At 44.4% G+C, this 25,874-nt stretch overlaps 1 protein-coding gene across 7 annotated transcripts in view; it reads right to left on the bottom strand.

Moving 5' to 3' along the window:
- Nucleotides 1-19,292, bottom strand: part of LOC124032088 (segment polarity protein dishevelled homolog DVL-1-like) — a 93,883-nt gene extending 74,591 nt beyond the window's left edge. For all 7 annotated transcript variants that reach the window (XR_006838205.1, XM_046344171.1, XM_046344170.1 and 4 more), the window contains exons 1-3: nucleotides 18,876-19,292; nucleotides 11,432-11,501; nucleotides 5,584-5,705 (exon numbers count right to left, since the gene is read on the bottom strand). Coding sequence is in view for 6 of the 7 variants with exons in the window: in XM_046344171.1 (XP_046200127.1) it covers nucleotides 5,584-5,705; nucleotides 11,432-11,501; nucleotides 18,876-19,045 (362 nt within the window). In the remaining variant the exon portion in view is untranslated. The remainder of the gene's footprint in view (nucleotides 1-5,583; nucleotides 5,706-11,431; nucleotides 11,502-18,875) is intronic.
- Nucleotides 19,293-25,874: the final 6,582 nt, after the last annotated feature.

Raw genomic sequence — 25,874 nt, forward strand, 5'->3', positions numbered from 1 at the left:
ATATTATCTGTCTATATGGCAGGGATAAAGCAGGGATGGGACAGTATGTTTATATTATCTGTCTCAGACAGGGATAAAGCAGGGATGGGGCAGTATGTTTATATTATCTGTCTCAGACAGTGATAAAGCAGGGATGGGGCAGTATGTTAATATTATCTGTCTCAGACAGGGATAAAGCAGGGATGGGGCAGTATGTTTATATTATCTGTCTCAGACATGGATAAAGCAGGGATGGGGCAGTATGTTTATATTATCTGTCTCAGACAGGGATAAAGCAGGGATGGGGCAGTATGTTTATATTATCTGTCTCAGACAGGGATAAAGCAGGGATGGGGCAGTATGTTTATTTTATCTGTCTCAGACAGGGATAAAGCAGGGATGGGGCAGTATGTTTATATTATCTGTCTCAGACATGGATAAAGCAGGGATGGGGCAGTATGTTTATATTATCTGTCTATATGGCAGGGATAAAGCAGGGATGGGGCAGTACGTTTATATTATCTGTCTCAGACAGGGATAAAGCAGGGATGGGGCAGTATGTTTATATTATCTGTCTCAGACAGGGATAAAGCAGGGATGGGGCAGTATGTTTATTTTATCTGTCTCAGACAGGGATAAAGCAGGGATGGGGCAGTATGTTTATATTATCTGTCTCAGACATGGATAAAGCAGGGATGGGGCAGTATGTTTATATTATCTGTCTATATGGCAGGGATAAAGCAGGGATGGGGCAGTACGTTTATATTATCTGTCTCAGACAGGGATAAAGCAGGGATGGGGCAGTATGTTTATATTATCTGTCTCAGACAGGGATAAAGCAGGAATGGGGCAGTATGTTAATATTATCTGTCTATATGGCAGGGATAAAGCAGGGATGGGGCAGCATGTTTATATTATATGTCTCAGACAGGGATAAAGCATGGATGGGGCAGTATGTTTATATTATATGTCTCAGACAGGGATAAAGCAGGGATGGGGCAGTATGTTTATATTATATGTCTATATGGCAGGGATAAAGCAGGGATGGGGCAGTATGTTTATATTATATGTCTATATGGCAGGGATAAAGCAGGAATGGGGCAGTATGTTAATATTATCTGTCTATATGGCAGGGATAAAGCAGGGATGGGGCAGTATGTTTATATTATATGTCTCAGACAGGGATAAAGCATGGATGGGGCAGTATGTTTATATTATATGTCTCAGACAGGGATAAAGCAGGGATGGGGCAGTATGTTTATATTATATGTCTCAGACAGGGATAAAGCATGGATGGGGCAGTATGTTTATATTATCTGTCTCAGACAGGGATAAAGCAGGGATGGGGCAGTATGTTTATATTATCTGTCTATATGGCAGGGATAAAGCAGGGATGGGGCAGTATGTTTATATTATCTGTCTATATGGCAGGGATAAAGCAGGGATGGGGCAGTATGTTTATATTATCTGTCTATATGGCAGGGATAAAGCAGGGATGGGGCAGTATGTTTATATTATCTGTCTCAGACAGGGATACAGCAGGGATGGGGCAGTATGTTTATATTATCTGTCTATATGACAGGGATAAAGCAGGGATGGGGCAGTATGTTTATATGGAAGGGATTGGCCAATGTGGTGTGGCTGTTGTTTGTCAATGGCAGCCTTCCAGCCTGGAAGGGGGTAGGCTGATCGCCTATGTCGGCCAATCCTTTGTGAGATTACCAAGGGACGGAGGCTGGGTTGGGAGGGGGATGCGGGGCTGCCAGCTGTGATCCCCCCGCCCCGCTAACCGCCTATCACCCCCCCCTCCCCACCCCGGGGGGGAAACAGAGATGGTTGTTTGCTAATCCGGATTATCAGGCAGAAGCACATTAATTCTGCCTGCTCTGCACCACACTCAGCCCAAACTGCTATTCTACCTATTCTGTCCTCCATCAAACACAGCCATTCATACAGGAATGGATCCATGAAATACATGAATAAAGCACAATAACAAAATGAACTGGTAATAATATTCTGTCTATTTTCAGAATGAGACTGAGAATGACAGAAGCTCACTATGGGGAATTCACCATAGGCCTACTAATGACCATAGAAAAAACACTGCCTGTCTGAGAGAGAGAGAGAGAGAGAGAGAGAGAGAGAGAGAGAGAGAGAGAGAGAGAGAGAGAGAGAGAGAGAGAGAGAGAGAGAGAGAGAGAGAGAGAGAGAGAGAGAGAGAGAGAGAGAGAGAGAGAGAGAGAGAGAGGGAGAGAGAGAGAGCAAGGGGAGAGAAAGTGAGGGGGGAATAGGAAAGTTAAATCCTTGTCGTGTGGGAGCCGAGCCAACATGCCCATATTTGACCGCAAGGTGGCAGTAGACACAGCAGGAAGAGAGGAGGCCCGGACAATAAAAGGATCAGGCAGGCTGACAGCCAAGCAGCAGGGAGCAGCAGCCCGCAGAGGGCAAAAAGCCAGGATGTCAAACAGCAGATAAAGAGATACTGGAACATGACAGATTGCATGCTCTCAATACAGACCCCTACAGAAGGTAACACACTGCTGTAATGGCACTAACAACTCCAGCCCAGGGCCCACAGCATTTCCTGCTAAATTTGGCTTTGGGGGTCTCTCTCTTTACAAGTACAGTGAGAATCTTTAATCAGTCTGTTTGAAGTCAAAGTGTAGTGCTTGCATAAGGGTCAAACAAGATTCGAGAAGCAGAGTTCACTCCTAAGCTTTTAACCCATCGATGTAGTAATAACACCACACATTGTATGGCCTCATAATATATCTTTACTAACTCTTAACTGGGAGTGCTGGGAATTGCCAGGGACCTTACGATACGATATTGTCACGCTACGTAGGTGCCGATGCAATATTTATTGCGATTTGATGTTCCAAACATGTCTGCTGCATGAGTGACGTGACAGCATGAGAAAATGACTTTTGATCATAGAAGTAAAAGTGCTGAAAACAGGTTGGCTTGCTATTTAAAAGAAGATGGAGAACAAGCTATAGGATGGAAAATACAGGAGTTTTGGCACAGGTACAGCCAGCTGCACTCAGGGTTAAAGGGTTTTGGGTTCCATGTAGAAGCCTCTTGGGAAAAGTTTATACATGGAACCCAATAGAGTTCTATTATTATGGTGAAAAATAAGTATCTGGTCAATAACAAAAGTTTATCTCAATATTTTGTTATATACCCTTTGTTGGCAATGACAGAGGTCAAACGTTTTCTGTAAGTCTTCACAAGGTTTTCACACACTGTTGCTGGTATTTTGGCCCATTCCTCCATGCAGATCTCCTCTAGAGCAGTGATGTTTTGGTGCTGTTGCTGGACAACACTGACTTTCAACTCCCTCCAAATATTTTCTATGGGGTTGAGATCTGGAGACTGGCTAGGCCACTCCAGGACCTTGAAATGCTTCTTACGAAGCCACTCCTTCGTTGCCCGGGCGGTGTGTTTGGGATCATTGTCATGCTGAAAGAACCAGCCACGTTTCATCTTCAATGCCCTTGCTGATGGAAGGAGGTTTTTACTCAAAATCTCACGATACATGGCCCCATTCATTCTTTCCTTTACATGGATCAGTCGTCCTGGTCCCTTTGCAGAAAAACAGCCCCAAAGCATGATGTTTCCACCCCCATGCTTCACACTAGGTATGGTGTTCTTTGGATGCAACTCAATGTACTCCAAACACGACGAGTTGAGTTTTAACCAAAAGGTTATATTTTGGTTTCATCTGACCATATGACATTCTCCCAATCTTCTTCTGGATCATCCAAATGCAAACTTCAGACGGGCCTGGACATGTACTGGCTTAAGCAGGGGGACACGTCTGGCACTGCAGGATGAGTCCCTGGCGGCATAGTGTGTTACTGATGGTAGGCTTTGTTACTTTGGTCCCAGCTCTCTGCAGGTCATATTCGTCGCAAAAACCACTGGCTCCAGGTCATCTACAAGGCCATGCTAGGTAAAGCTCCGCCTTATCTCAGTTCACTGGTCACGATGGCAACACCCATCCGTAGCACGCGCTCCAGCAGGTGTATCTCACTGATCATCCCTAAAGCCAACACCTCATTATTTGTCTGTGTCTCGCCTTAGTGCGTTCCAGTACTCTGCTGCCTGTGACTGGAACAAATTGCAAAAATCGCTGAAGTTGGAGACTTTTATCTCCCTCACCAACTTCAAACATCAGCTATCTGAGCAGCTAACTGATCGCTGCAGCTGTACATAATCTATTGGTAAATAGCCCACCCATTTTCACCTACCTCATCCCCATACTGTTTTTATTTATTTACTTTTCTGCTCTTTTGCACACCAATATCTCTACCTGTACATGATCATCTGATCATTTATCACTCCAGTGTTAATCTGCAATATTGTAATTATTCGCCTACCTCCTCATGCCTTTTGCACACATTGTATATAGACTCCCCTTTTTTTCTACTGTGTTATTGACTTGTTTATTGTTTACTCCATGTGTAACTCTGTGTTGTCTGTTCACACTGCTCTACTTTATCTTGGCCAGGTCGCAGTTGCAAATGAGAACTTGTTCTCAACTAGCCTACCTGGTTAAATAAAGGTGAAATAAAAAATATTTTAAAATTCACTAGGTGTGGTTATGGGATTTTTACTCACCTTTCTTGTGATCATTTTGACCCCACAGGGTGAGATTTTGCGTGGAGCCCCAGATCGAGGGAGATTATCAGTGGTCTTGTATGTCTTCTATTTCCTAATAATTGCTCCCACAGTTGATTTCTTCAAACCAAGCTGCTTACCTAATGTAGATTCAGTCTTCCCAGCCTGGTGCAGGTCTACAATTTTGTTTCTAGTGTCCTTTGACAGCTCTTTGGTCTTGGCCATAGTGGAGTTTGGAGTGTGACTGTTTGAGGTTGTGGACAGGTGTCTTTAATACTGATAACAAGTTCAAACATGTGCCATTAATACAGGTAACGAGTGGAGGACAGAGGAGCCTCTTAAAGAAGAAGTTACAGGTGTGTGAGAGCCAGAAATCTTGCTTGTTTGTAGATGACCAAATACTTATTTTCCACCATAATTTGCAAATAAATTCATTAAAAATCCTACAATGTGATTTTCTGGATTTTTTTCTTCTCATTTTGTCTGTCATAGTTGAAGTGTACCTATGATGAAAATTACAGGCCTCTCTCATCTTTTTAAGTGGGAGAACTTGCACAATTGGTGGCTGACTAAAAACTTTTTTGCCCCACTGTAGCTGCATAGATGAGCAGACTGCTACCCCACAGATGGGAGGGATGCCACACACACACACACACCTCGCATGTGCGCTTGGCTTGGCCCCTGCGTGATGAGATCTCCAGATTCTGATTAGCATATGGCTTACAGTGAATTACAAAGGTGACATGGTGCATGTGTGTGTGTGTGTGTGTGTGTGTGTGTGTGTGTGTGTGTGTGTGTGTGTGTGTGTGTGTGTGTGTGTGTGTGTGTGTGTGTGTGTGTGTGTGTGTGTGTGTGTGTGTGTGTGTGTGTGTGTGTGTGTGTGTGTGTGTGTGTGTGTACACATGTATTTGTGTGTATAATGGTATGTGCATGGTGTTTATGTGTAATAGGACACATATGCAGCCAGTGCTGTGTACTCACTGGAAGGAGGGTGGGCGGGAGTCACCGATGCCCCCTGTCCTCTCCAGGGGGGGTGGCAGCTCTGGGTGGCTCTCTGTACACTGGGACCCCCCATCAGAGTGAGAGCTCTCTGCCAGGACGAGCTGCAGACACAGATGCTGAGAGAGAGAGAGAGAGAGAGAGAGAGAGAGAGAGAGAGAGAGAGAGACAGAGAGAGAGAGAGAGAGAGAGAGAGAGAGAGAGAGAGAGAGAGAGAGAGAGAGAGAGAGAGAGAGAGAGAGAGAGAGAGAGAGACACAGAGAGAGACAGAGAGAGACAGAGAGGCAGAGAGAGAGAGAGACAGAGAGACAGAGAGAGAGAGACAGAGGGGTGAGTCAGAGACCTAATAACAGAGACAAACAGACACAGATACACACAAACAGACATAGAGAGAGACACAGAGACACACAACAGATAAACAGACCCAGATACACACAAACAGACATAGAGAGAGACACAGAGACACACAACAGATAAACAGACCCAGATACACACAAACAGACATAGAGAGAGACACAGAGACACACAACAGATAAACAGACACAGATACACACAAACAGACATAGAGAGAGCACACCAATATTCTACCTGATCATCTGACACAGAGATGCCTTTTGCAATACATTGTATATAGACTCCCTTTTTTCTACTGTGTTATTGACTTGTTTATTGTTTACTCCATGTTCTCTGTGTTGTCTGTTCACACAACAGATAAACAGACCCAGATACACACAAACAGACATAGAGAGACACACAACAGATAAACAGACCCAGATACACACAAACAGACATAGAGAGACACAGAGACACACAACAGATAAACAGACACAGATACACACAAACAGACATAGAGAGAGACACAGAGACACACAACAGATAAACAGACCCAGATACACACAAACAGACATAGAGAGACACACAACAGATAAACAGACCCAGATACACACAAACAGACATAGAGAGACACAGAGACACACAACAGATAAACAGACACAGATACACACAAACAGACATAGAGAGAGACACAGAGACACACAACAGATAAACAGACCCAGATACACACAAACAGACATAGAGAGAGACACAGAGACACACAACAGATAAACAGACCCAGATACACACAAACAGACATAGAGAGAGACACAGAGACACACAACAGATAAACAGACCCAGATACACACAAACAGACATAGTGGGGGTGGTGTGTGTGTGTGTGTGTGTGTGTGTGTGTGTGTGTGTGTGTGTGTGTGTGTGTGTGTGTGTGTGTGTGTGTGTGTGTGTGTGTGTGTGTGTGTGTGTGTGTGTGTGTGTGTGTGTGTGTGTGTGTGTGTGTGTGTGTGTGTGTGTGTGTGTGTGTGTGTGTGTGTGTGTACATGTATTTGTGTGTATAATGGTATGTGCATGGTGTTTATGTGTAATAGGACACATATGCAGCCAGTGCTGTAGAGAGACACAGAGACACACAACAGATAAACAGACCCAGATACACACAAACAGACATAGAGAGAGACACAGAGACACAGAGACACACAACAGATAAACAGACACAGATACACACAAACAGACATAGAGAGAGACACAGAGACACACAACAGATAAACAGACCCAGATACACACAAACAGACATAGAGAGAGACACAGAGACACAGAGACACACAACAGATAAACAGACCCAGATACACACAAACAGACATAGAGGACCCTTCTTAGGGGTCCTTCTGTAGCTCAGTTGGTAGAGCATGGCGCTTGTAACGCCAGGGTAGTGGGTTCGATCCCCGGGACCACCCATACGTAGAATGTATGCACACATGACTGTAAGTCGCTTTGGATAAAAGCGTCTGCTAAATGGCATATATAGAGACACAGAGACACACAACAGATAAACAGACCCAGATACACACAAACAGACATAGAGAGAGACACAGAGACACACAACAGATAAACAGACCCAGATACACACAAACAGACATAGAGAGAGACACAGAGACACACAACAGATAAACAGACCCAGATACACACAAACAGACATAGAGAGAGACACAGAGACACAGAGACACACAACAGATAAACAGACCCAGATACACACAAACAGACATAGAGAGACACAGAGACACACAACAGATAAACAGACCCAGATACACACAAACAGACATAGAGAGAGACACAGAGACACAGAGACACACAACAGATAAACAGACACAGATACACACAAACAGACATAGAGAGAGACACAGAGACACACAACAGATAAACAGACCCAGATACACACAAACAGACATAGAGAGACACACAACAGATAAACAGACACAGATACACACAAACAGACATAGAGAGAGACACAGAGACACACAACAGATAAACAGACACAGATACACACAAACAGACATAGAGAGAGACACAGAGACACACAACAGATAAACAGACACAGATACACACAAACAGACATAGAGAGAGACACAGAGACACAGAGACACACAACAGATAAACAGACCCAGATACACACAAACAGACATAGAGAGAGACACAGAGACACACAACAGATAAACAGACACAGATACACACAAACAGACATAGAGAGAGACACAGAGACACAGAGACACACAACAGATAAACAGACACAGATACACACAAACAGACATAGAGAGAGACACAGAGACACAGAGACACACAACAGATAAACAGACCCAGATACACACAAACAGACATAGAGAGAGACACACAACAGATAAACAGACACAGATACACACAAACAGACATAGAGAGAGACACACAACAGATAAACAGACACAGATACACACAAACAGACATAGAGAACTATCTGAGAGACATAAGAGAGAAATACTCTCTAAATGAGATGCACCGAAGGGGCCTGAGGAAAGCTGGTTGCTGGTGGCTGATGGCTATGTATAAATACATTGGGAAACAGAGGGAACGACGCAGCTCACATTGCTTTCACTCTGGTGACTGTGTGCGTGTGTGAGCACAAAGGCTTATGTAAAATGGCCCATAGATACAGCTGCTCTGCTTTCAATTGAACCATAATAATGAGTGTTAAAGGAACATGCCAGAGGGAGAATCTAATAACACTGGGACATGATTAAGACACTGGGACATGATTAAGACACTGGGACATGATTAAGACACTGGGACATGATTAAGACACTGGGACATGATTAAGACACTGGGACATGATTAAGACACTGGGACATGGTTAAGACACTGGGACATGATTAAGACACTGGGACATGATTAAGACACTGGGACATGATTAAGACACTGGGACATGGTTAAGACACTGGGACATGATTAAGACACTGGGACATGATTAAGACACTGGGACATGGTTAAGACACTGGGACATAATTAAGACACTGGGACATGGTTAAGACACTCGGACATGTTTAAGACACTGGGACATGGTTAAGACACTGGGACATGATTAAGATACTGGGACATGTTTAAGACACTGGGACACTGGGACATGGTTAAGACACTGGGACATGATTAAGATACTGGGACATGGTTAAGACACTGGGACACTGGGACATGGTTAAGACACTGGGACACTGGGACATGGTTAAGACACTGGGACATGTTTAAGACACTGGGACATGGTTAAAACACTGGGACATGATTAAGATACTGGGACATGTTTAAGACACTGGGACATGGTTAAGACACTGGGACATGGTTAAGACACTGGGACATGGTTAAGACACTGGGACATGGTTAAGACACTGGGACATGATTAAGACACTGGGACATGGTTAAAACACTGGGACATGGTTAAGACACTGGGACACTGGGACATGGTTAAGACACTGGGACACTGGGACATGGTTAAAACACTGGGACATGTTTAAGACACTGGGACATGGTTAAAACACTGGGACATGATTAAGATACTGGGACATGTTTAAGACACTGGGACATGGTTAAGACACTGGGACATGGTTAAGACACTGGGACATGATTAAGACACTGGGGCATGGTTAAGACACTGGGACATGATTAAGACACTGGGACATGATTAAGACACTGGGGCATGGTTAAGACACTGGGACATGGTTAAGACACTGGGACATGGTTAAGACACTGGGACATGGTTAAGACACTGGGACATGATTAAGACACTGGGGCATGGTTAAGACACTGGGACATGATTAAGACACTGGGACATGGTTAAGACACTGGGAAAAGGTTAAGTCACTGGGACATAGTTAAGACACTGGGACATGGTTAAGACACTGGGACATGATTAAGACACTGGGACATGGTTAAGACACGGGGACATGGTTAAGACACGGAGACATGATTAAGACACTGGGACACTGGGACATGGTTAAGACACTGGGACATGATTAAGACACTGGGACATGGTTAAGACACGGGGACATGGTTAAGACACGGAGACATGATTAAGACACTGGGACATGGTTAAGACACTGGGACACTGGGACACTGGGACACTGGGACACTGGGACACTGGGACACTGGGACATGATTAAGACACTGGGACATGGTTAAGACACGGGGACATGGTTAAGACACGGAGACATGATTAAGACACTGGGACATGGTTAAGACACTGGGACATGGTTAAGGGTTAAGACACTGGGACATGATTAAGACACTGGGACATGGTTAAGACACTGGGACATGATTAAGACACTGGGACATGATTAAGACACTGGGGCATGGTTAAGACACTGGGACATGATTAAGACACTGGGAAATGGTTAAGACACTGGGACATGGTTAAGACACTGGGACATGGTTAAGACACTGGGACATGATTAAGACACTGGGACATGGTTAAGACACTGGGACATGGTTAAGACACTGGGACACTGGGACATGGTTAAGACACTGGGACATGGTTAAGACACTGGGACATTGTTAAGACACTGGGACATGTTTAAGACACTGGGACATGGTTAAGACACTGGGACATGGTTAAGACACTGGGACATGGTTAAGACACTGGGACATGATTAAGACACTGGGGCATGGTTAAGACACTGGGACATGATTAAGACACTGGGACATGGTTAAGACACTGGGAAAAGGTTAAGTCACTGGGACATAGTTAAGACACTGGGACATGGTTAAGACACTGGGACATGATTAAGACACTGGGACATGGTTAAGACACGGGGACATGGTTAAGACACGGAGACATGATTAAGACACTGGGACATGGTTAAGACACTGGGACATGATTAAGACACTGGGACATGGTTAAGACACTGGGAAAAGGTTAAGACACTGGGAAAAGCTAATATAAAGATCTCTATTTACAGTTCCCAATATATAATTCACAGTAATGGTATGCAGTACAGTCTGTCATGATAATGTATGCACCACTCCTCCTAGCACTATGTACAACTATACCAAATGAACCTGTGTCTCGTATCCTTAGGTAGGCCAATGTAAATTATTGTTAGCTGACCTCATTTGTTGGTAGAATACTGTATGATATTGCTAGTAAAACTGTCAAGCTTGGACTGTTGTGATGTCGTTGTGTAACCATGCCTTAGTTCATCTCCCATTGGCAGAGCTCACACCTGTGTAAGGCACTTAGCATAGAAGCTCAACAATGAGTGAGTCCCTCTCTAATGTCGAGTCTTGAGTTTTGTACTGTGGAGGCATGACAGTGTGATCTCTCTAGGTAGATACACTATATGGAGCGTTACACTACACGTATCTTTAGCTACCGCTGAGGCAGCGAGCCGCAGCGAAGTGGAGAGGAGAGCAATGAGACGGGGAGAGGAGCTACGGGACAGGGGGTGACACCGACACACGTGGGGGCGCCATTCATCTCACTTACCCAGGACACCACTCTCCCGTTGAAGCAGGGCAACTTGGCGTTGTCGTCAGAAATCTCCTCTTTGACAACACTGTGGAGTGGACAGGCAAACACACACACGCGTGCGCAGAGAGAGAGAGAGAGAGGGTGGGAGAAAGAGAGAGAGAGAGAGAGAGAGAGAGAGAGAGAGAGAGAGAGAGAGAGAGAGAGAGAGAGAGAGAGAGAGAGAGAGAGAGAGGTGGGAGAGAGAGAGAGAGAGAGAGAGAGAGAGAGAGAGAGAGAGAGAGAGAGAGAGAGAGAGAGAGGGTGGGAGAGAGAGAGAGAGAGAGAGAGCGAGAGCGAGCGAGAGAGAGAGAGAGAGAGAGAGAGAGAGAGAGAGAGAGAGAGAGAGAGAGAGAGAGAGAGAGAGAGAGAGAGAGAGAGAGAGAGAGAGAGAGAGAAGAGGGTGGGAGAGTGAGAGAGAGAGAGAGAGAGAGAGAGAGGGTGGGAGAGAGAGAGAGAGAGAGAGAGAGAGAGAGAGAGAGAGAGAGAGAGAGAGAGAGAGAGAGAGAGAGAGGGTGGGAGAGAGAGAGAGAGAGAGAGAGAGAGAGAGAGAGAGAGAGAGAGAGAGAGAGAGAGAGAGAGAGAGAGAGAGAGAGAGAGAGAGAGGAAGGGGGTGGGAGAAAGAGAGAGAGAGAGAGAGAGAGAGAGAGAGAGAGAGAGAGAGAGAGAGAGAGAGAGAGAGAGAGAGAGAGAGAGAGAGAGAGAGAGAGAGAGAGAGAGAGAGAGAGGGAGAGAGAGAGAGAGAGAGAGAGAGAGAGAGAGAGAGAGAGAGAGAGAGAGAGAGAGAGAGAGAGAGAGAGAGAGGGTGGGAGAGAGAGAGAGAGAGAAAGAGAGAGGGTGGGAGAGAGAGAAAGAGAGAAAGAGAGAGAGAGAGAGAGAGAGTAGGAGAAAGAGAGAGAGAAAGAGAGAGGGTGGGAGAGAGAGAAAGAGAGAGAGGGTGGGAGAGAGAGAGAGACGGTGGGTGGGAGAGAGAGAGAGAGAGAGAGAGAGAGAGAGAGAGAGAGAGAGAGAGAGAGAGAGAGAGAGAGAGAGAGAGAGAGAGAGAGAGAGAGAGAGAGAGAGAGAGAGAGAGAGATAGTCAGTGCTCGGGACACACAGTTGCTAGCCTACAACCCAGGGATAATTTCTACTACCCTTTCCTGCTCTGTACAGATTCATGCTTAATCAGTAGAATGTTCCACTTTTTGACCGTAAAGGGCTTGGCATCTATGTTACTGTTGACTAAGTTCATTGAAAGCTGATAGATGTTGAGTCTCAGCCTCCATAAGTGATTAATGGCCCTGACTAAGTACAACAACATGATATTAGTGCAGAAACATTACATGGACAAGCACATAGATCAACAGCAAAGTGAAGACGATGCAGACCTGTTTGTGCTCTGTGTGCTGTATGTGTATATGTGTGACAGGTCTGGGCATTGAGGAAATACATTGAATCTGTATTTATCGTGTGCACACAATATATTGTACATATCGTCATCACATCCAATTCCAAATATATAGGCTATCCCCTACACTCTTAGAAAAAAAGGTACTATCTAGAACCAAAAACGGTCCATCGGCTGTTCCCATAGGAGAAACCTTTGAAGATCCCCCTTTGGTTCCAGGTAGAACCCTTTGGAACCCTTTCCACAGAGGGTTCTACATGGAACCCAAAAGAGTTCTAACTGGAAAACCCTTTTGGAACCATTTTGTCTAAGAGTGTGCCTCTCCACCCAGCCCAGCCCTAGAATAGTGAGAGTGGTTGTGTTGCGGTGAAAAGGGGACAAGGTACTACCCGCCTGGGTGTCAGGAGTTAGAGGGGTATTAATAGACTGGTTGACTTCAGCATGTACATCTTAGACTGTAAATTCCCAACAAAAATACCTCCCATTTTCCCTCTGACCCCTGGGACAGGGTTCAGCAGTAACCACTGCCAGTAACCAGCCACACCTGCTGGGCTCCTGTCACACAGTACAGACTAGAGCAGGCCTGGTCTGGAGGCAGAGGATATACACAGACACACAGAAACAGTCCTGGGCTACAGTCCTGGGCTGTAATTATGCCTATCTCAAAGGTGGGAGAATAGGTGGGAGAATAATAGATAATATAGGTGTGAATTCTGGAACGTGAACAGGACAAAGAGACGACTTGAAAGGAAAGCAAGTCTGATGAAGACGTTATACTGCATTTCTATGAAACTGCTGCTCCAATGATTTACTTCTTTTTCCCTTCAGACATTGCCAGGAGTTCCTACGCACATGACAACAGCGAGCGACTGTGTTCTACTGCGGCTGTGTTATACTGTACTGTGGGAGTGGTGGAGAGAGATAACGCAGACTTGTGGCTGTAACTTACTAACACAGTAGACAGAATGCTGCTGTCTGTGTGGCCGGTTCTGTTCAACCACAGAGAGGAAGAGGGGGTGTGATTCTCATCGTTAGGTAGGAAGTGTATGCATCCTCTGTCTGCAGCCACGTGACCAACTGAAGGTGACTTGGGAGGATGTGGGAGTGGTCAATAGAAACAGAACGCCTATAGTCAAAGTCATCGCCTTTTAACTCTTAAGGTCTCGGGATGGGACTCTGATATATTATGGGACTCTGATATATTATTAGCAGTGCTAATTTAATGCGGTTCCAAACTGAACAACATCATATTGGTAAATGAGTGGTCAAGGACCCTGTTTAAGGGTAATAAATTGATCAAATAAGCTAGATACAACATGAATTGTAACAATCTCTCTCTCTGCCTCACACTCTGTTAAAAGCATTAAAACCAAAGGAATCCAGACAAACATCCAAAGTAAACCAAAATGCTGTGCTCTCTGTAAACCATGACCTTTCTTCATGCATACTTTCATATTCCAACTGATTTCAGCATCACAAGTTGCTCCACCGAATCCCCATGCACAAACACAACCAGTAGCTACCCACTGGGCACGCACTGGTTGAACCAACGTTGCTTCGAAGTCATTTCAATTAAATTACGTTGAACCAACATGGAATAGACGTTGAATTGACGTCTGTGCCCAAGTGGGTAGATGACACACACACAGGAGAGCGCAGTTTAAAATGTGACAAGTGTCAGACACTGGGTTCCGGTCATCACAACCCTCACTTTTCAAAGCAGGTAGCTTAAACAAGTCTTAACAGATTTCACAGGCTAATGACACAAGATTTAAAGGGAGATTGCTGCATAATGTAGTGGTGGACCATGGTACGGCAGGGCTGGCTGTGTGTGTGTGTGGGGGGGGGGGTTGTAGGGATTAGAGGACTTTAATTATGCCCAGGGCAGGAGGGAAGCTAGTTATCATCTGGCCCAACAACACAGGGTCAGGAGGGACGACTGACCAGCCGGCTGTACTCAGCAGGCCCATAGTCCAAAAATTTCACTCGCCACAATAGTACACAAAATATCTGTGATTCAAATTAGAATGAAAATGTATTTAATTATTCAAGAGGATTGGTTCCTCAACCTTAGCTCAGTGCTATTCCTGAAACCTCAGGTTCTCAGAACATATCAGGTTACTGTACTAATAACAACAGTAACCTTTCAAGTGAGGTAAGGTAGACGTGGCGCAGGTGGAAAGATCTCCATATTCAGCTGAGTATCCTCATTCATGCCAAGAGCACTTACTTCCTTTCCTTATACTATTACCTTCAGTGATCCTCTATGACAAAGGTTTTACTAAGGTCTCAAACTAACATCTCAACCGTTGCCATAACAAAACAGCATATTGACCATACAATTAGGAATTTGAATACTAATAGTTCTTTAATAGGATCTCTATGATATCAACATCAAAGCTCTACGCATTCATATGTGGTTGAACAACATAATGCAGTCTTTTGTCAGGCCAGTGAGGGATAAAAATTCAACAGCAAAACCGGATTTACATTCTATCCTACACAAATCTATGTTTCAACTGGAAATGGACACACAATATTTCACGAGATATAAGACAGACAATAGATGCGGAATCATACACAGATGGACTAAATATATTTTATGGACCCCCAAAAAAATCATAAAACCCACGTAGACCACATGAACTAATCCTGGTATTATCAGCACAAATCTAACATTTTATTACAATGAAATAAAAAAATAGCTTGCTTCCCCTTCACAACAGGGGATCTACTATGTAAGACCAGGCACTGACTGAACATTTACATATCAAACACTGTCTATAACTGCAAGGGATTCCATGTTTTCCCTCTCTAATGGAGTCTGATTATTCCCTAGTTCATTTCTCTAACAGCTATACTGTCTGTGTCTATGCGGTACACCAGCCTTATTATCCTCTGTGTGTCTGTCTGTGTTGTTCCCATACTGTATACAGACAGTACACTGAGTACAATGCTGCTCAAGGATTTCACTTTCACATGTGACTCAGTGTAGCCTTTGCCTACTTATCTACTTTAACAATGCTACAGTTATCAAACCATAGGAATGTGTTGATTGAAATGACAAGACCAATACCACCACTGCCCTGGCCCTTGTGAAAGGTGGACCATGGCACGAAGCCCAACACTGCACTCAGCAACAGAAATCTGTAACTCCATGTCGAGGTCTAACCCTAACTATAACTCTTTAGAAGATTATTTGTTTCCATAATCGGATGATGGATCTCCTCACTTGGGGCCTCATGGATCAATCTGCCCTGGCTGGTGACTGGAGGGACAGGGACAGGACAGGAAGGCCCTGCTGAGGACACAGTATAGACCCAACTAACTAACCTGCTACCAGGAAAAAACAGTTCCCTCACAAGGTCGTGCTGCCTGCTGTAGGAATTTCTGACGTGACGATATGACGTCCCTGTGCTAGAGACAGACGACTGTCTGTCTGTGTGTGTGTGGGTTTCCTCCTCTGATGATTGTGATAGTGTGTACTAAAAACAGTTTGGCTGTGAAATCGCCTCAAAACATCTTCAAAACTAGAATAACTGGAAATCGCCTGAAAACATCTTCAAAGGTAGAATAACTGGAAACAATAGCACCTTTTGGTAAATGGAATAAAGCTAAATGAATGAATCCCTGAATAAGATAATAGGTTTCACAATGAGTCATTGCTAAGTTGATGACTCAAACCAAATAAGGGAAATACAATCATATTCACACCAGATGGAGTCAGGTCTTTTACAGAGCTATGCCTGTGTGTGTGTGTGTGTGTGTGTGTGTGTGTGTGTGTGTGTGTGTGTGTGTGTGTGTGTGTGTGTGTGTGTGTGTGTGTGTGTGTGTGTGTGTGTGTGTGTGTGTGTGTGTGTGTGTGTGTGTGTGTGTGTGTGTGTGTGTGTGTGCGCGTGTGTGTGTGTGTGTGTGTGTGTGTGTGTGTGTGTGTGTGTGTGTGTGTGTGTGTGTGTGTGTGTGTGTGTGTGTGTGTGTGTGTGTGTGTGTGTGTGTGTGTGTGTGTGTGTGTGTGTGTGTGTGTGCGTGCGTGCGGCTGTGTGCGTTTGTTTGAGTGCAATGTGGTGCCATGTGTGCGACTGTGCGTGTCAGAGGAGAAACAGACATTAACACAAATATGTCATCCTCCAAGGAGGACTCTATAACAAGTGAACCTCTGACCTGCAGCTATTAAAGGTGTCCATGTTGTCTGAATGCATGGGAGCGGGGGAGGGGGAAGGAGAGGTCAAACACATCTATTAACAGGACCATAACTAGAGACTTCTACCATCTCTTTAGACCTAGTTGCCTGTCTGGGGAGATATGTCGGTGCAGAAAGACTGAGGAATGACAACACAATACTGAGTGCAATGGAAAGGGTGAGAGGAAATACTACATACAAGAATAAAAACATACTTATAAACTGCATGTAGGCCTATGGTGAATTATACATCAATGTATTCTGCATTCATTCTAAATACTAGACCATTTGAAAGAACAGAGGATAAATCCCTTTCACAGTAAAATAAAATATCAGTGAAAATAGGCTGTTGGCAACATGTGAAAAAGAATGTTAAACATCTAACAATTCAGACTATCATCCTATTTGATATCAGTGAGCATAAATTACATGTCTGACAGGCAACAATGCAATGAACTAATTGCTACCACTAACCACAGACAATCTATTGGCCAATAGAACTGTAGTGTACATTCACAGGACAATAGGCAGAACTATTCAAACTGAGACAAGGGTCATTAAAATACGTGTTATTAATTAAATAAAATGTTCAATGGAGTATTGGTGTTGGCCAGCTGAGCTTGTTCGACTGATTTACATGATGTATGTCAATAAAAAAATGTATGCGCGATTTGAGCGCTATTTGACAATTATGGCAGGCCGTCAGTCCACGGCACTCGCCTCTTTCAGGGAGTGCTCTTCTACCGGGCAGCCATGTTTCTACTCAGGCATTTTTAGCTGATTTGCGGCCTAGGGTCGCATGGCAAAATGGCAAAAAAAAGAGCAAAATCCCAATAACGAAGAGTGAGCTTTTGGCTCTTCAACCCATTCGTTATATAACATGTATGGCGAGCACACGGCGCGTTGTTTTCCATGAAAATGGATGTTCGCTTGATTCACCTTCAGCCTAGAATCGGAGGAAATTACCTTTATGCGTGTGTGTGTGTGTGTGTGTGTGTGTATTCGTGCGCGTGCTCGTCTGTGCGTGTAAAACAGAGCGACATGAGAGGGATACAGGATCCCTACTGTGACAATTTCAGTCCATCGGAAGCCTATTTGACGCATCGGATTACTTTTTAGCCTATCCTATTAAATGAAATGAGATTAACATGACATAGATATGTCAACGTTCTCATCATATAGTCATGCTGTCACATTTGATAAATGTCTCCTGAAAATCATGATTGGCTACAGTTAATATGTGACTATTATCGATCGGCATCCATCTCTATTATGCCTTTCATTTTCTTCTCTCTCTTTATGACCTATTGCTATACGTGCTACAAAGTCATGAACACACAAGAGAAACCTGTCTGGCAATAATTCATTTGGAATCGATCCCGAACTCGCGCCACGCAGCAAACATGTGGAGGATTTGTCAATGTAACGTCTATATCATTAAATTAGATGGGCTTATTACATGACGATGACAACACAGCACAACCTCCGAAATGAGATATAATCACTTTTGTGCAGGCTACAGTAGCCTATAACCAACATCGACAACAATAAAAGCGTAACGTTAATCGCGTTTAATGTCCTATGAGATATTGGTGTTACGGGTCTGAACTTCAAAGGACCAATTCTATTGCGCATTGGATACAATGAACAGGTGCCAACCGCGGATCAGACATTGCACAATCAGTCTTGCGCAAATGTTACAATGTTACCAACCTTTGTTGTGAAATTGGACACATGGTTGTGTCTGTGTAATAACCAATTAGCGCTGAGATACATTTATACTTATATGATAACAATGACAAGACCGCAACACAGACAGGAAGAAAATATAGGATATTCATGGCTTGGATTCTTACCCAAAATCCTGGTCCATGGATTTGAAGAAGAATTTGTAGCTATTGACCGGACGATTGTTGAGGACATTTTTAAAATCCGCTAAAGTGACTTTCTCAGGAGAAACGGATAATTTCACTAGATAAGGAGTCTCCTCCTCGTCAATGTGATATATTATTTTAGTCTCCGCCATAAGAGTGAGGGTAGGAGAATCATTGACACAGGAAAGGAACAAGGGTTGGCAGCACAATAATAAATATGTGGCTATCTAGCTACCTAATAAGACGAAACGCTGACGTGACATCATTAATAAATATAACTGTAGACCTCACGCTGGAAAATAAATAACCTTGTCTTTGATAAAATAAACATACATCTAAACATAATCGAGTCCTAAGTGACTGTATTCCAGCTCCAATGTGTCTCGGTACGGTGGCCCTCTCGGTACTAAAACAGGAAGGGACGGTCCACATCCTTGCGATATTGAGTGGAGAATATTTCTATTTTTTCCAGTAATTCTTTAGACAGTGCTGTCATCTAGTGGTGTGTTTAGGCTAGAGACCTACTGTTCCCCATTATACAGTACTAGTCACAGCTGGTGTTCTGCAGTCTGCAGTGCATCACACATGAAGAGAGGTTTGGAGAACACATTCTATTCAGTAAACCTTTGGAGTGGATTTTACTCAAGCTACTGTAGGCCCTTTCTAATTTACCATAGGCTACTGTATATCAATAGTAACACAGTTAATTATAATGGTTTTGATCAGTAATAATAGTTTGTATTAACTGTTGAAAATATTGATAAATATATTGAGAACAAAATGATATAATATTACTAATAACTTATTATTATATTATTAATTAATGTCATTATTTTTGTTATTATTAGCCTACATTATGGAATTCTAATTATCACAATTTAGTAACAATATATCTACTAATAGCAGATAATATAATCATTATAAATCCATTTTATAATCACAAATGAACTACAATAATTATGATCATGTTAACAAGTGATCATCATCATAATCAATATTATCATCAAGATGGGCAGACTTTCTTGATCACCTGAGTCCAACTTGTGACAGTAGGTGGTAGTCTTGTGCTGCTGTACAGTGTAGGCAGAAAGTCTTGCCGCAAGCCAGTGGGTGAAGAAACCTATAGAATGAACGTGGCATGTTTCTAACCTATGCAAACAAATACCTGTGGCCAAATCTTTTGTTCTTATTTTGAATTATTTTCAAGAAACCAAAATCATTTCCTAATAATTATTAGGAAGGCTCTTTCTTGAATAAAATCTAATTTGATCAATATTTTTCTTCATATTCATATATTCAGTGTACCAGTATACCACTTTGTACACATTGTAATGACCTTATCAAATATTGATCAAAACACTATGGTTTGTTTTTAACCTTTATTAGAGGGGAAACAATGGACCAACGACATGCAACTGCATAGATATGTTGCTTGTATGTAAAACATCCAAATTGAGATATTGTCAGGACTTTATATTATATTGTCAAGAATCCAACTGCAATAGTTGAATTCATCATCTTTTAAACACCAGTCTCAACGTCAACAGTGAAGAGGCGACTCCAGGATGCTGGCATTCTAGGCAGAGTTGCAAAGAAAAAGCCATATCTCAGACTGGCCAATAAAAAGAAAAGATTAAGTTGGGCAAAAGAACACAGACACTGGACAGAGGAACTCCCGGAGTCGCCTCTTCACTGTTGACGTTGAGACTGGTGTTTTGTGGGTACTATTTAATAAAGCTGCCAGTTGAGGACATGTGAAGTGTTTCTCAAACTAGACACTAATGTACTTGTCCTCTTGCTCAGGTGTGCACCGGGGCCTCCCACTCATCTCTCTATTTTGGTTAGGGCCAGTTTGTGGTGTTCTGTGAAGGGAGTAGTACACAGCGTTGTACAAGATCTTCAGTTTCTTGGCAGTTTCTCGCATGGAATCGCCTTCATTTCTCAGAACAAGAATAGACTGATGAGTTTCAGAAGAAAGTTCTTTGTTTCTGGCCATTTTGAGCCTGTATTCGAACGCACAAATGCTGACGCTCCGGGAACTCAACTATTCTAAAGAAGGCCCGTTTTATTGCTTCTTTAATCAGCACAACTGTTTTAGCTGTGCTAACATAATTGCAAAAGGGTTTTCTAATGATCAATTAGCCTTTTAAAATGATGAACTTGGATTAGCCTTCACAACATGCCATTTGAACACAGGAGTGAGGTTTGCTGAAATTTGGCCTCTGTACGCCTATGTAGACATTCCACAAAAAATCTGCCATTTCCAGCTACAATAGTCATTAACAACATTAACAATGTCTACACTGTATTTCTGATCAATTTGATGTTATTTTAATGTGCTTTTCTTTCAAAAACAAGAACATTTCTAAGTGACCCCAAACTTTTGAATGGTAGTGTGCAGTCAAATTTCAGCCCTGCCACAAAAGGACCAGTTGACATCATGTTAGTGATTCTCTCGTTAACACAGGTGTGAGTGTTGACAAGGACAAGGCTGGAGATCACTCTGTCATGCTGTCGTGACGTTGTATTAGTTAATGTGATGACTGTTGTTCATCAAATTTTTTAAGTTTCTAATTGCGTGATTATCTGAATCAAGCAATTATTAACTCATTAACCTGGGGCACCATGGGAAGGCTCGTTTTTATTGAGTTTCTATTTCCCAAATTAACTCTATTTCCCAAATTAACAAATTAACAGAATATCAATTTTACAACAGCCGCTAATTAACCAGTTGCCTCTACCAGTCTCGTTCTGAACGTCGTATAGCCCGTGAATCTGCACGGACCCGGGTCTCACCAATGAATTCGTACCACACCAATCTTAGTTGAATATATTATATACTAAAAAGCTAAAATGATTATAAAAGATACACATAGACAAAACACATTATAGGCTATTGATTAGAACTTAGTATAACGGGCCAACACACTATGGCGCGTGTTACCCACGATGGGGATTTCAATAGAGAGAGAAAAAAGAAAGTACACAAGAGAAATATACATTTGGGTGAATTTGTCAGCTATGCTATTCTAACCCTAGCCTTGCCCCAAACTGCCACTCTTATGGGTCAGAATATAATGATGTAATTACGTGGGGATGATCTCTGTGGATTCTTTGCATAGGCCTTCAGCTGTTCGATGACGCACTACCCCGGCGCACCTCTCTGAGAGTCCTCCCAATGTCAGTGTCCTTTTTTGGCTTAGGAGTTTGTTCCCTCACCCTTTGCTCTGGAAGGGGTCTTCTGAGGGCAGGCAGCTCTGTAGCTCAGAGCTCACAGCATAGGAATGAAACCCTTTAGATACCACGATTTGATGGGAGATGGAGGCTAGGTGGTTCGACTTGGATTCACCCGCTTAGACACAGCTACTCATCCGTAGCTTGGGTAGAAAAGGATTCCTTTGTCCTCAAACTTGCGTTGCGTTATGGATTCATTGACTTTTTAGAACTTGATGCAGCTGGGGTCACGTAGTCTTCCTGTAAATTCTATACTCACAGGTTTTATACCCTTGGGTCAGAAGTGGGCGTAACCACCTTTAGGGCAATTCTCTGGGCGTACCAGGTTAATGAGGCAAGGTCTAGATTTTACTCAAATCCAATTTTAGACAACTAACCTAACATTTCATCTTCCCCAAAACATTCTCTTTGATTTGGATATTTTCCATACAATTTATAAACATCAAGCATCTACAAGGAAAACTCTTTACGTTACAATGTTTTTGTAATAACTTCATCTATTAACCTTAAATAACAAAACCAAAATGACATACATTTTCATATTCGATCTATCGTCATGACCACCATTGTGGCTGACGGAAACCATTGTTTCAAATCCCTTTATTTCATGTTTAATGTTCTGAGGCTGGTTCTCCATATTGTGGCAAACCTCTTCAAGGTTATGAGCGTTTGTCACAACCTAAGTGGGAAACTGTCACCAAATCACCCAAGAATGAGAGTTCTTTCGAACAGGACAGTACCTGTGTGTTTGTTTCTTCGTCCTGGTCCACCCAGGCCGTAGGCAAGGTCAAGGATAGCAGGGTTCGGTACACTAATCGGGTTCTCGTTAGGTCCAGGTCCAAATGCCAACAGGTAAGTCCAAAACAGTCCAGCTCATACACGGTAAATCCAGCCAATCTCTATTGTCTCTTTCTCTATTGTTCATAGATCCTTCCAGCCCACTCGCTTCCTCTTCCTGGTCTTCCCTTTATCTGTGGGTCGGGGTGGCGATTTCTGATCACTGTGGCCATTTTAGTGATTGAGCAGAGCCTGTTTATTAGTTCTGCTCTCACATATCTTCTATTTATCATTCGACCCCCTTCTTTGCCACAATAGTAACAGGACAAAGGAATTTGTCTGTGGCCTGAGATCTACCACTGGCGTGAGGGGTCATAAAAAACACATCTTCAGACCTCTAGATCTCTCCTCCTCTGTTGGGGTTGAGAGATAATCTGTAGGGTTGTGGTCTCCTGTAACCTGACCTGGTCAGGACAGTCATGACAATGCTGATTGAGTTTGAATAACAGACTGGAAGCTTCAAAAGGAGGGTGGTGCTTGGAATCATTGTTCTTCCTCTGTCATTCATGACAAACTGGCGGCTCTAGTTCTTGTGTTATTTGTTTGCTTTAGTTGGTCAACGCGTGAGTTGGGTGGGTATTCTATGTTTTGTGTTTCTAGGTTGTTTTTCTGTGTTCGCCCTAGTATGGTTCTGAATCAGAGGCAGGTGTCTGCAGCAGCAGCAGCAGCAGCAGCAGCGGCCAGCATCACAGGTCTCCTGGACATGGGAGGAGATTTTGAACAGATAAGGACCCTGGGCACAGGCTGGGGAATATCGGCGCCCCAAAACAGAGCTGGAGGCAGCGAAAGCTGAGCGGCGGCGACATGAGGAGGCAGCACGGCAGCGCGACATGTACGAGAGGGGGGGCACACGAGGAGTGTGGCTAAGCCAGGTAGCAGACCTGAGCTCACTCCTCGTGATTATTATAAGCAGTGCGTTACTGGTCAGGCACTGTGTTATGCAGTTAAGCGCACGTTGTCACCAGTACGTGCACATAGCCCGGTGCGCTATAGGGCAGCCCCCCGAAAGTGTCATGCGAGTGTGGGCATCCAGCCAGGGTGTATGGTGCGTGCTCAGCGTGTCTGGCCGCCGATACGCCGTTTCGGTCCAGGGTATCCTGCGCCGGCTCTGCGTGCTGTGTCTCCGGGGCGTTGGGAGGGTGCAGTGCGTCCTATGCCTGCCCTCCTCTCATGCCGGGCAAATGTGAGAGTGGAGCCTAAGGGAGAGGTGTGCATAGTAGGCACAAAGCCCGGTTCAACCTGTGCCTGCACTCTGGAGGGTCCGGGCTAGAGTAGTTATCCAGCCGGGGGAGTGGTGCCAAGGCTGCGCACCAGAGCTCCAGTCCTTCACGTGCCTCCTTCTAACACCAAGCCTCCTGGAAGTCTCCCCAGCCTGGTGGGTGACTGCCTGTGGCAGCCTCACGCACCAGGCTGTCTCTCTGTCTCCTCCCTACAGGTGCCTCCCGCCTGTCCAGACGTGCTAGAGTATCCCGCCTGTCCAGAGCTGCTAGAGTCTCCCGCCTGTCCAGAGCTGCTGGAGTCTCCCACCTGTCCAGAGCTGCTAGAATTCTCCCGTCTGGCCAGAGCTGCTAGAGTCTTCAGTCTGTCCTGAGCCGCCAGAGCCGCCAGTCTGTCCTGAGCCACCAGAGCCGCCAGTCTGTCCTGAGTTGCCAGAGCCACCAGTCTGTCATGAGCCGCCAGAGCCGCCAGTCTGTCATGAGCCGTCAGAGCCGCCAGTCTGTCATGAGCGGCCAGAGCCACCAGTCAGCATGGAGCCGCCAGAGTCGCCAGTCAGCATGGAGCCGCCAGAGCCGTCAACCAGCCAGGAGCTGCCAGAGTCATCAACCAGCCAGTAGCTGCCAGAGCCGTCAACCAGCCAGGAGCTGGCGGAGCGGTCAGTCAGCCAGAAGCTGCCAGAGCCGTCAACCAGCCTGAGCTACCTCTCAGTCATAATCTACCCCTCAGTCCTGAGCTACCCTCAGTCCTGAGCTACCCCTCAGTCCGGAGCTGCCTCTCAGTCCGGAGGAGTTTGTTAAGTCAGGAGGTGTCCCTCAGTGCTGTGGGCCTATTTATTAGGGTTCCCAGGTCAAGGTCGGCGGCAAGGGTCACCGTTCCTAGGAGGCCACAGAGGCGGACTAAGACTAGTGAGGTCCACGTCCAGCGCCAGAGCCGCCACCGCGGACAGATGCCCACCCAGACCCTCCCCTATAGGTTCAGGTGTTGTGGCCGGAGTCCGCACCTTGGGGGGGCCGGGGTACTGTCACGTTCTGACCCTAGTTCTTGTGTTATTTGTTTGTTTTAGTTGGTCAGGACGTGAGTTGGGTGGGCATTCTATGTTTTGTGTTTCTAGGTTGTTTTTCTGTGTTCGGCCTAGTATGGTTCTCAATCAGAGGCAGGTGTCGTTAGTTGTCTCTGATTGAGAATCATACTTAGATAGCCTGGGTTTCACTGTTGTTTTGTGGGTGATTGTTTCCATGTCTGTTCGTCACACGGTACTGTTTCGGTTTTGTTCACGTTTATGGTTTTTGTATTCGTGTTCATGTTGGGTTTTTAAATAAACAACCATGGACAATTACCACGCCGCATCTTGGTCAGATCCTTGCTACACCTCTTCAGACGAAGAGGAGGAAAACCTTTACACTACCTGCAAGGAATCACGTGCTGTCATCATTGCTTTGCACAAAAAGGTCTTCACAGGCAAGGATATTGCTGCTAGTAAGATTGCATCTGAATCAACCATTTATCGAATCACCAAGAACTTCAAGGAAAACGGTTCAATTGTTGTGAAGAAGGCTTCAGGGCGCCCAAGAAAGTCCAGCAAGCGCCAGGATCATCTCCTAAAGTTGATTCAGCTGCAGGATCGGGGAACCACCAGTACAGAGCTTGCTCAGGATTGGCAGCAGGCAGGTATGAGTGCATCTCCACGCACAG

Source organism: Oncorhynchus gorbuscha, linkage group LG03, assembly GCF_021184085.1.
Source record: "Oncorhynchus gorbuscha isolate QuinsamMale2020 ecotype Even-year linkage group LG03, OgorEven_v1.0, whole genome shotgun sequence".
NCBI lineage: Eukaryota > Metazoa > Chordata > Actinopteri > Salmoniformes > Salmonidae > Oncorhynchus > Oncorhynchus gorbuscha.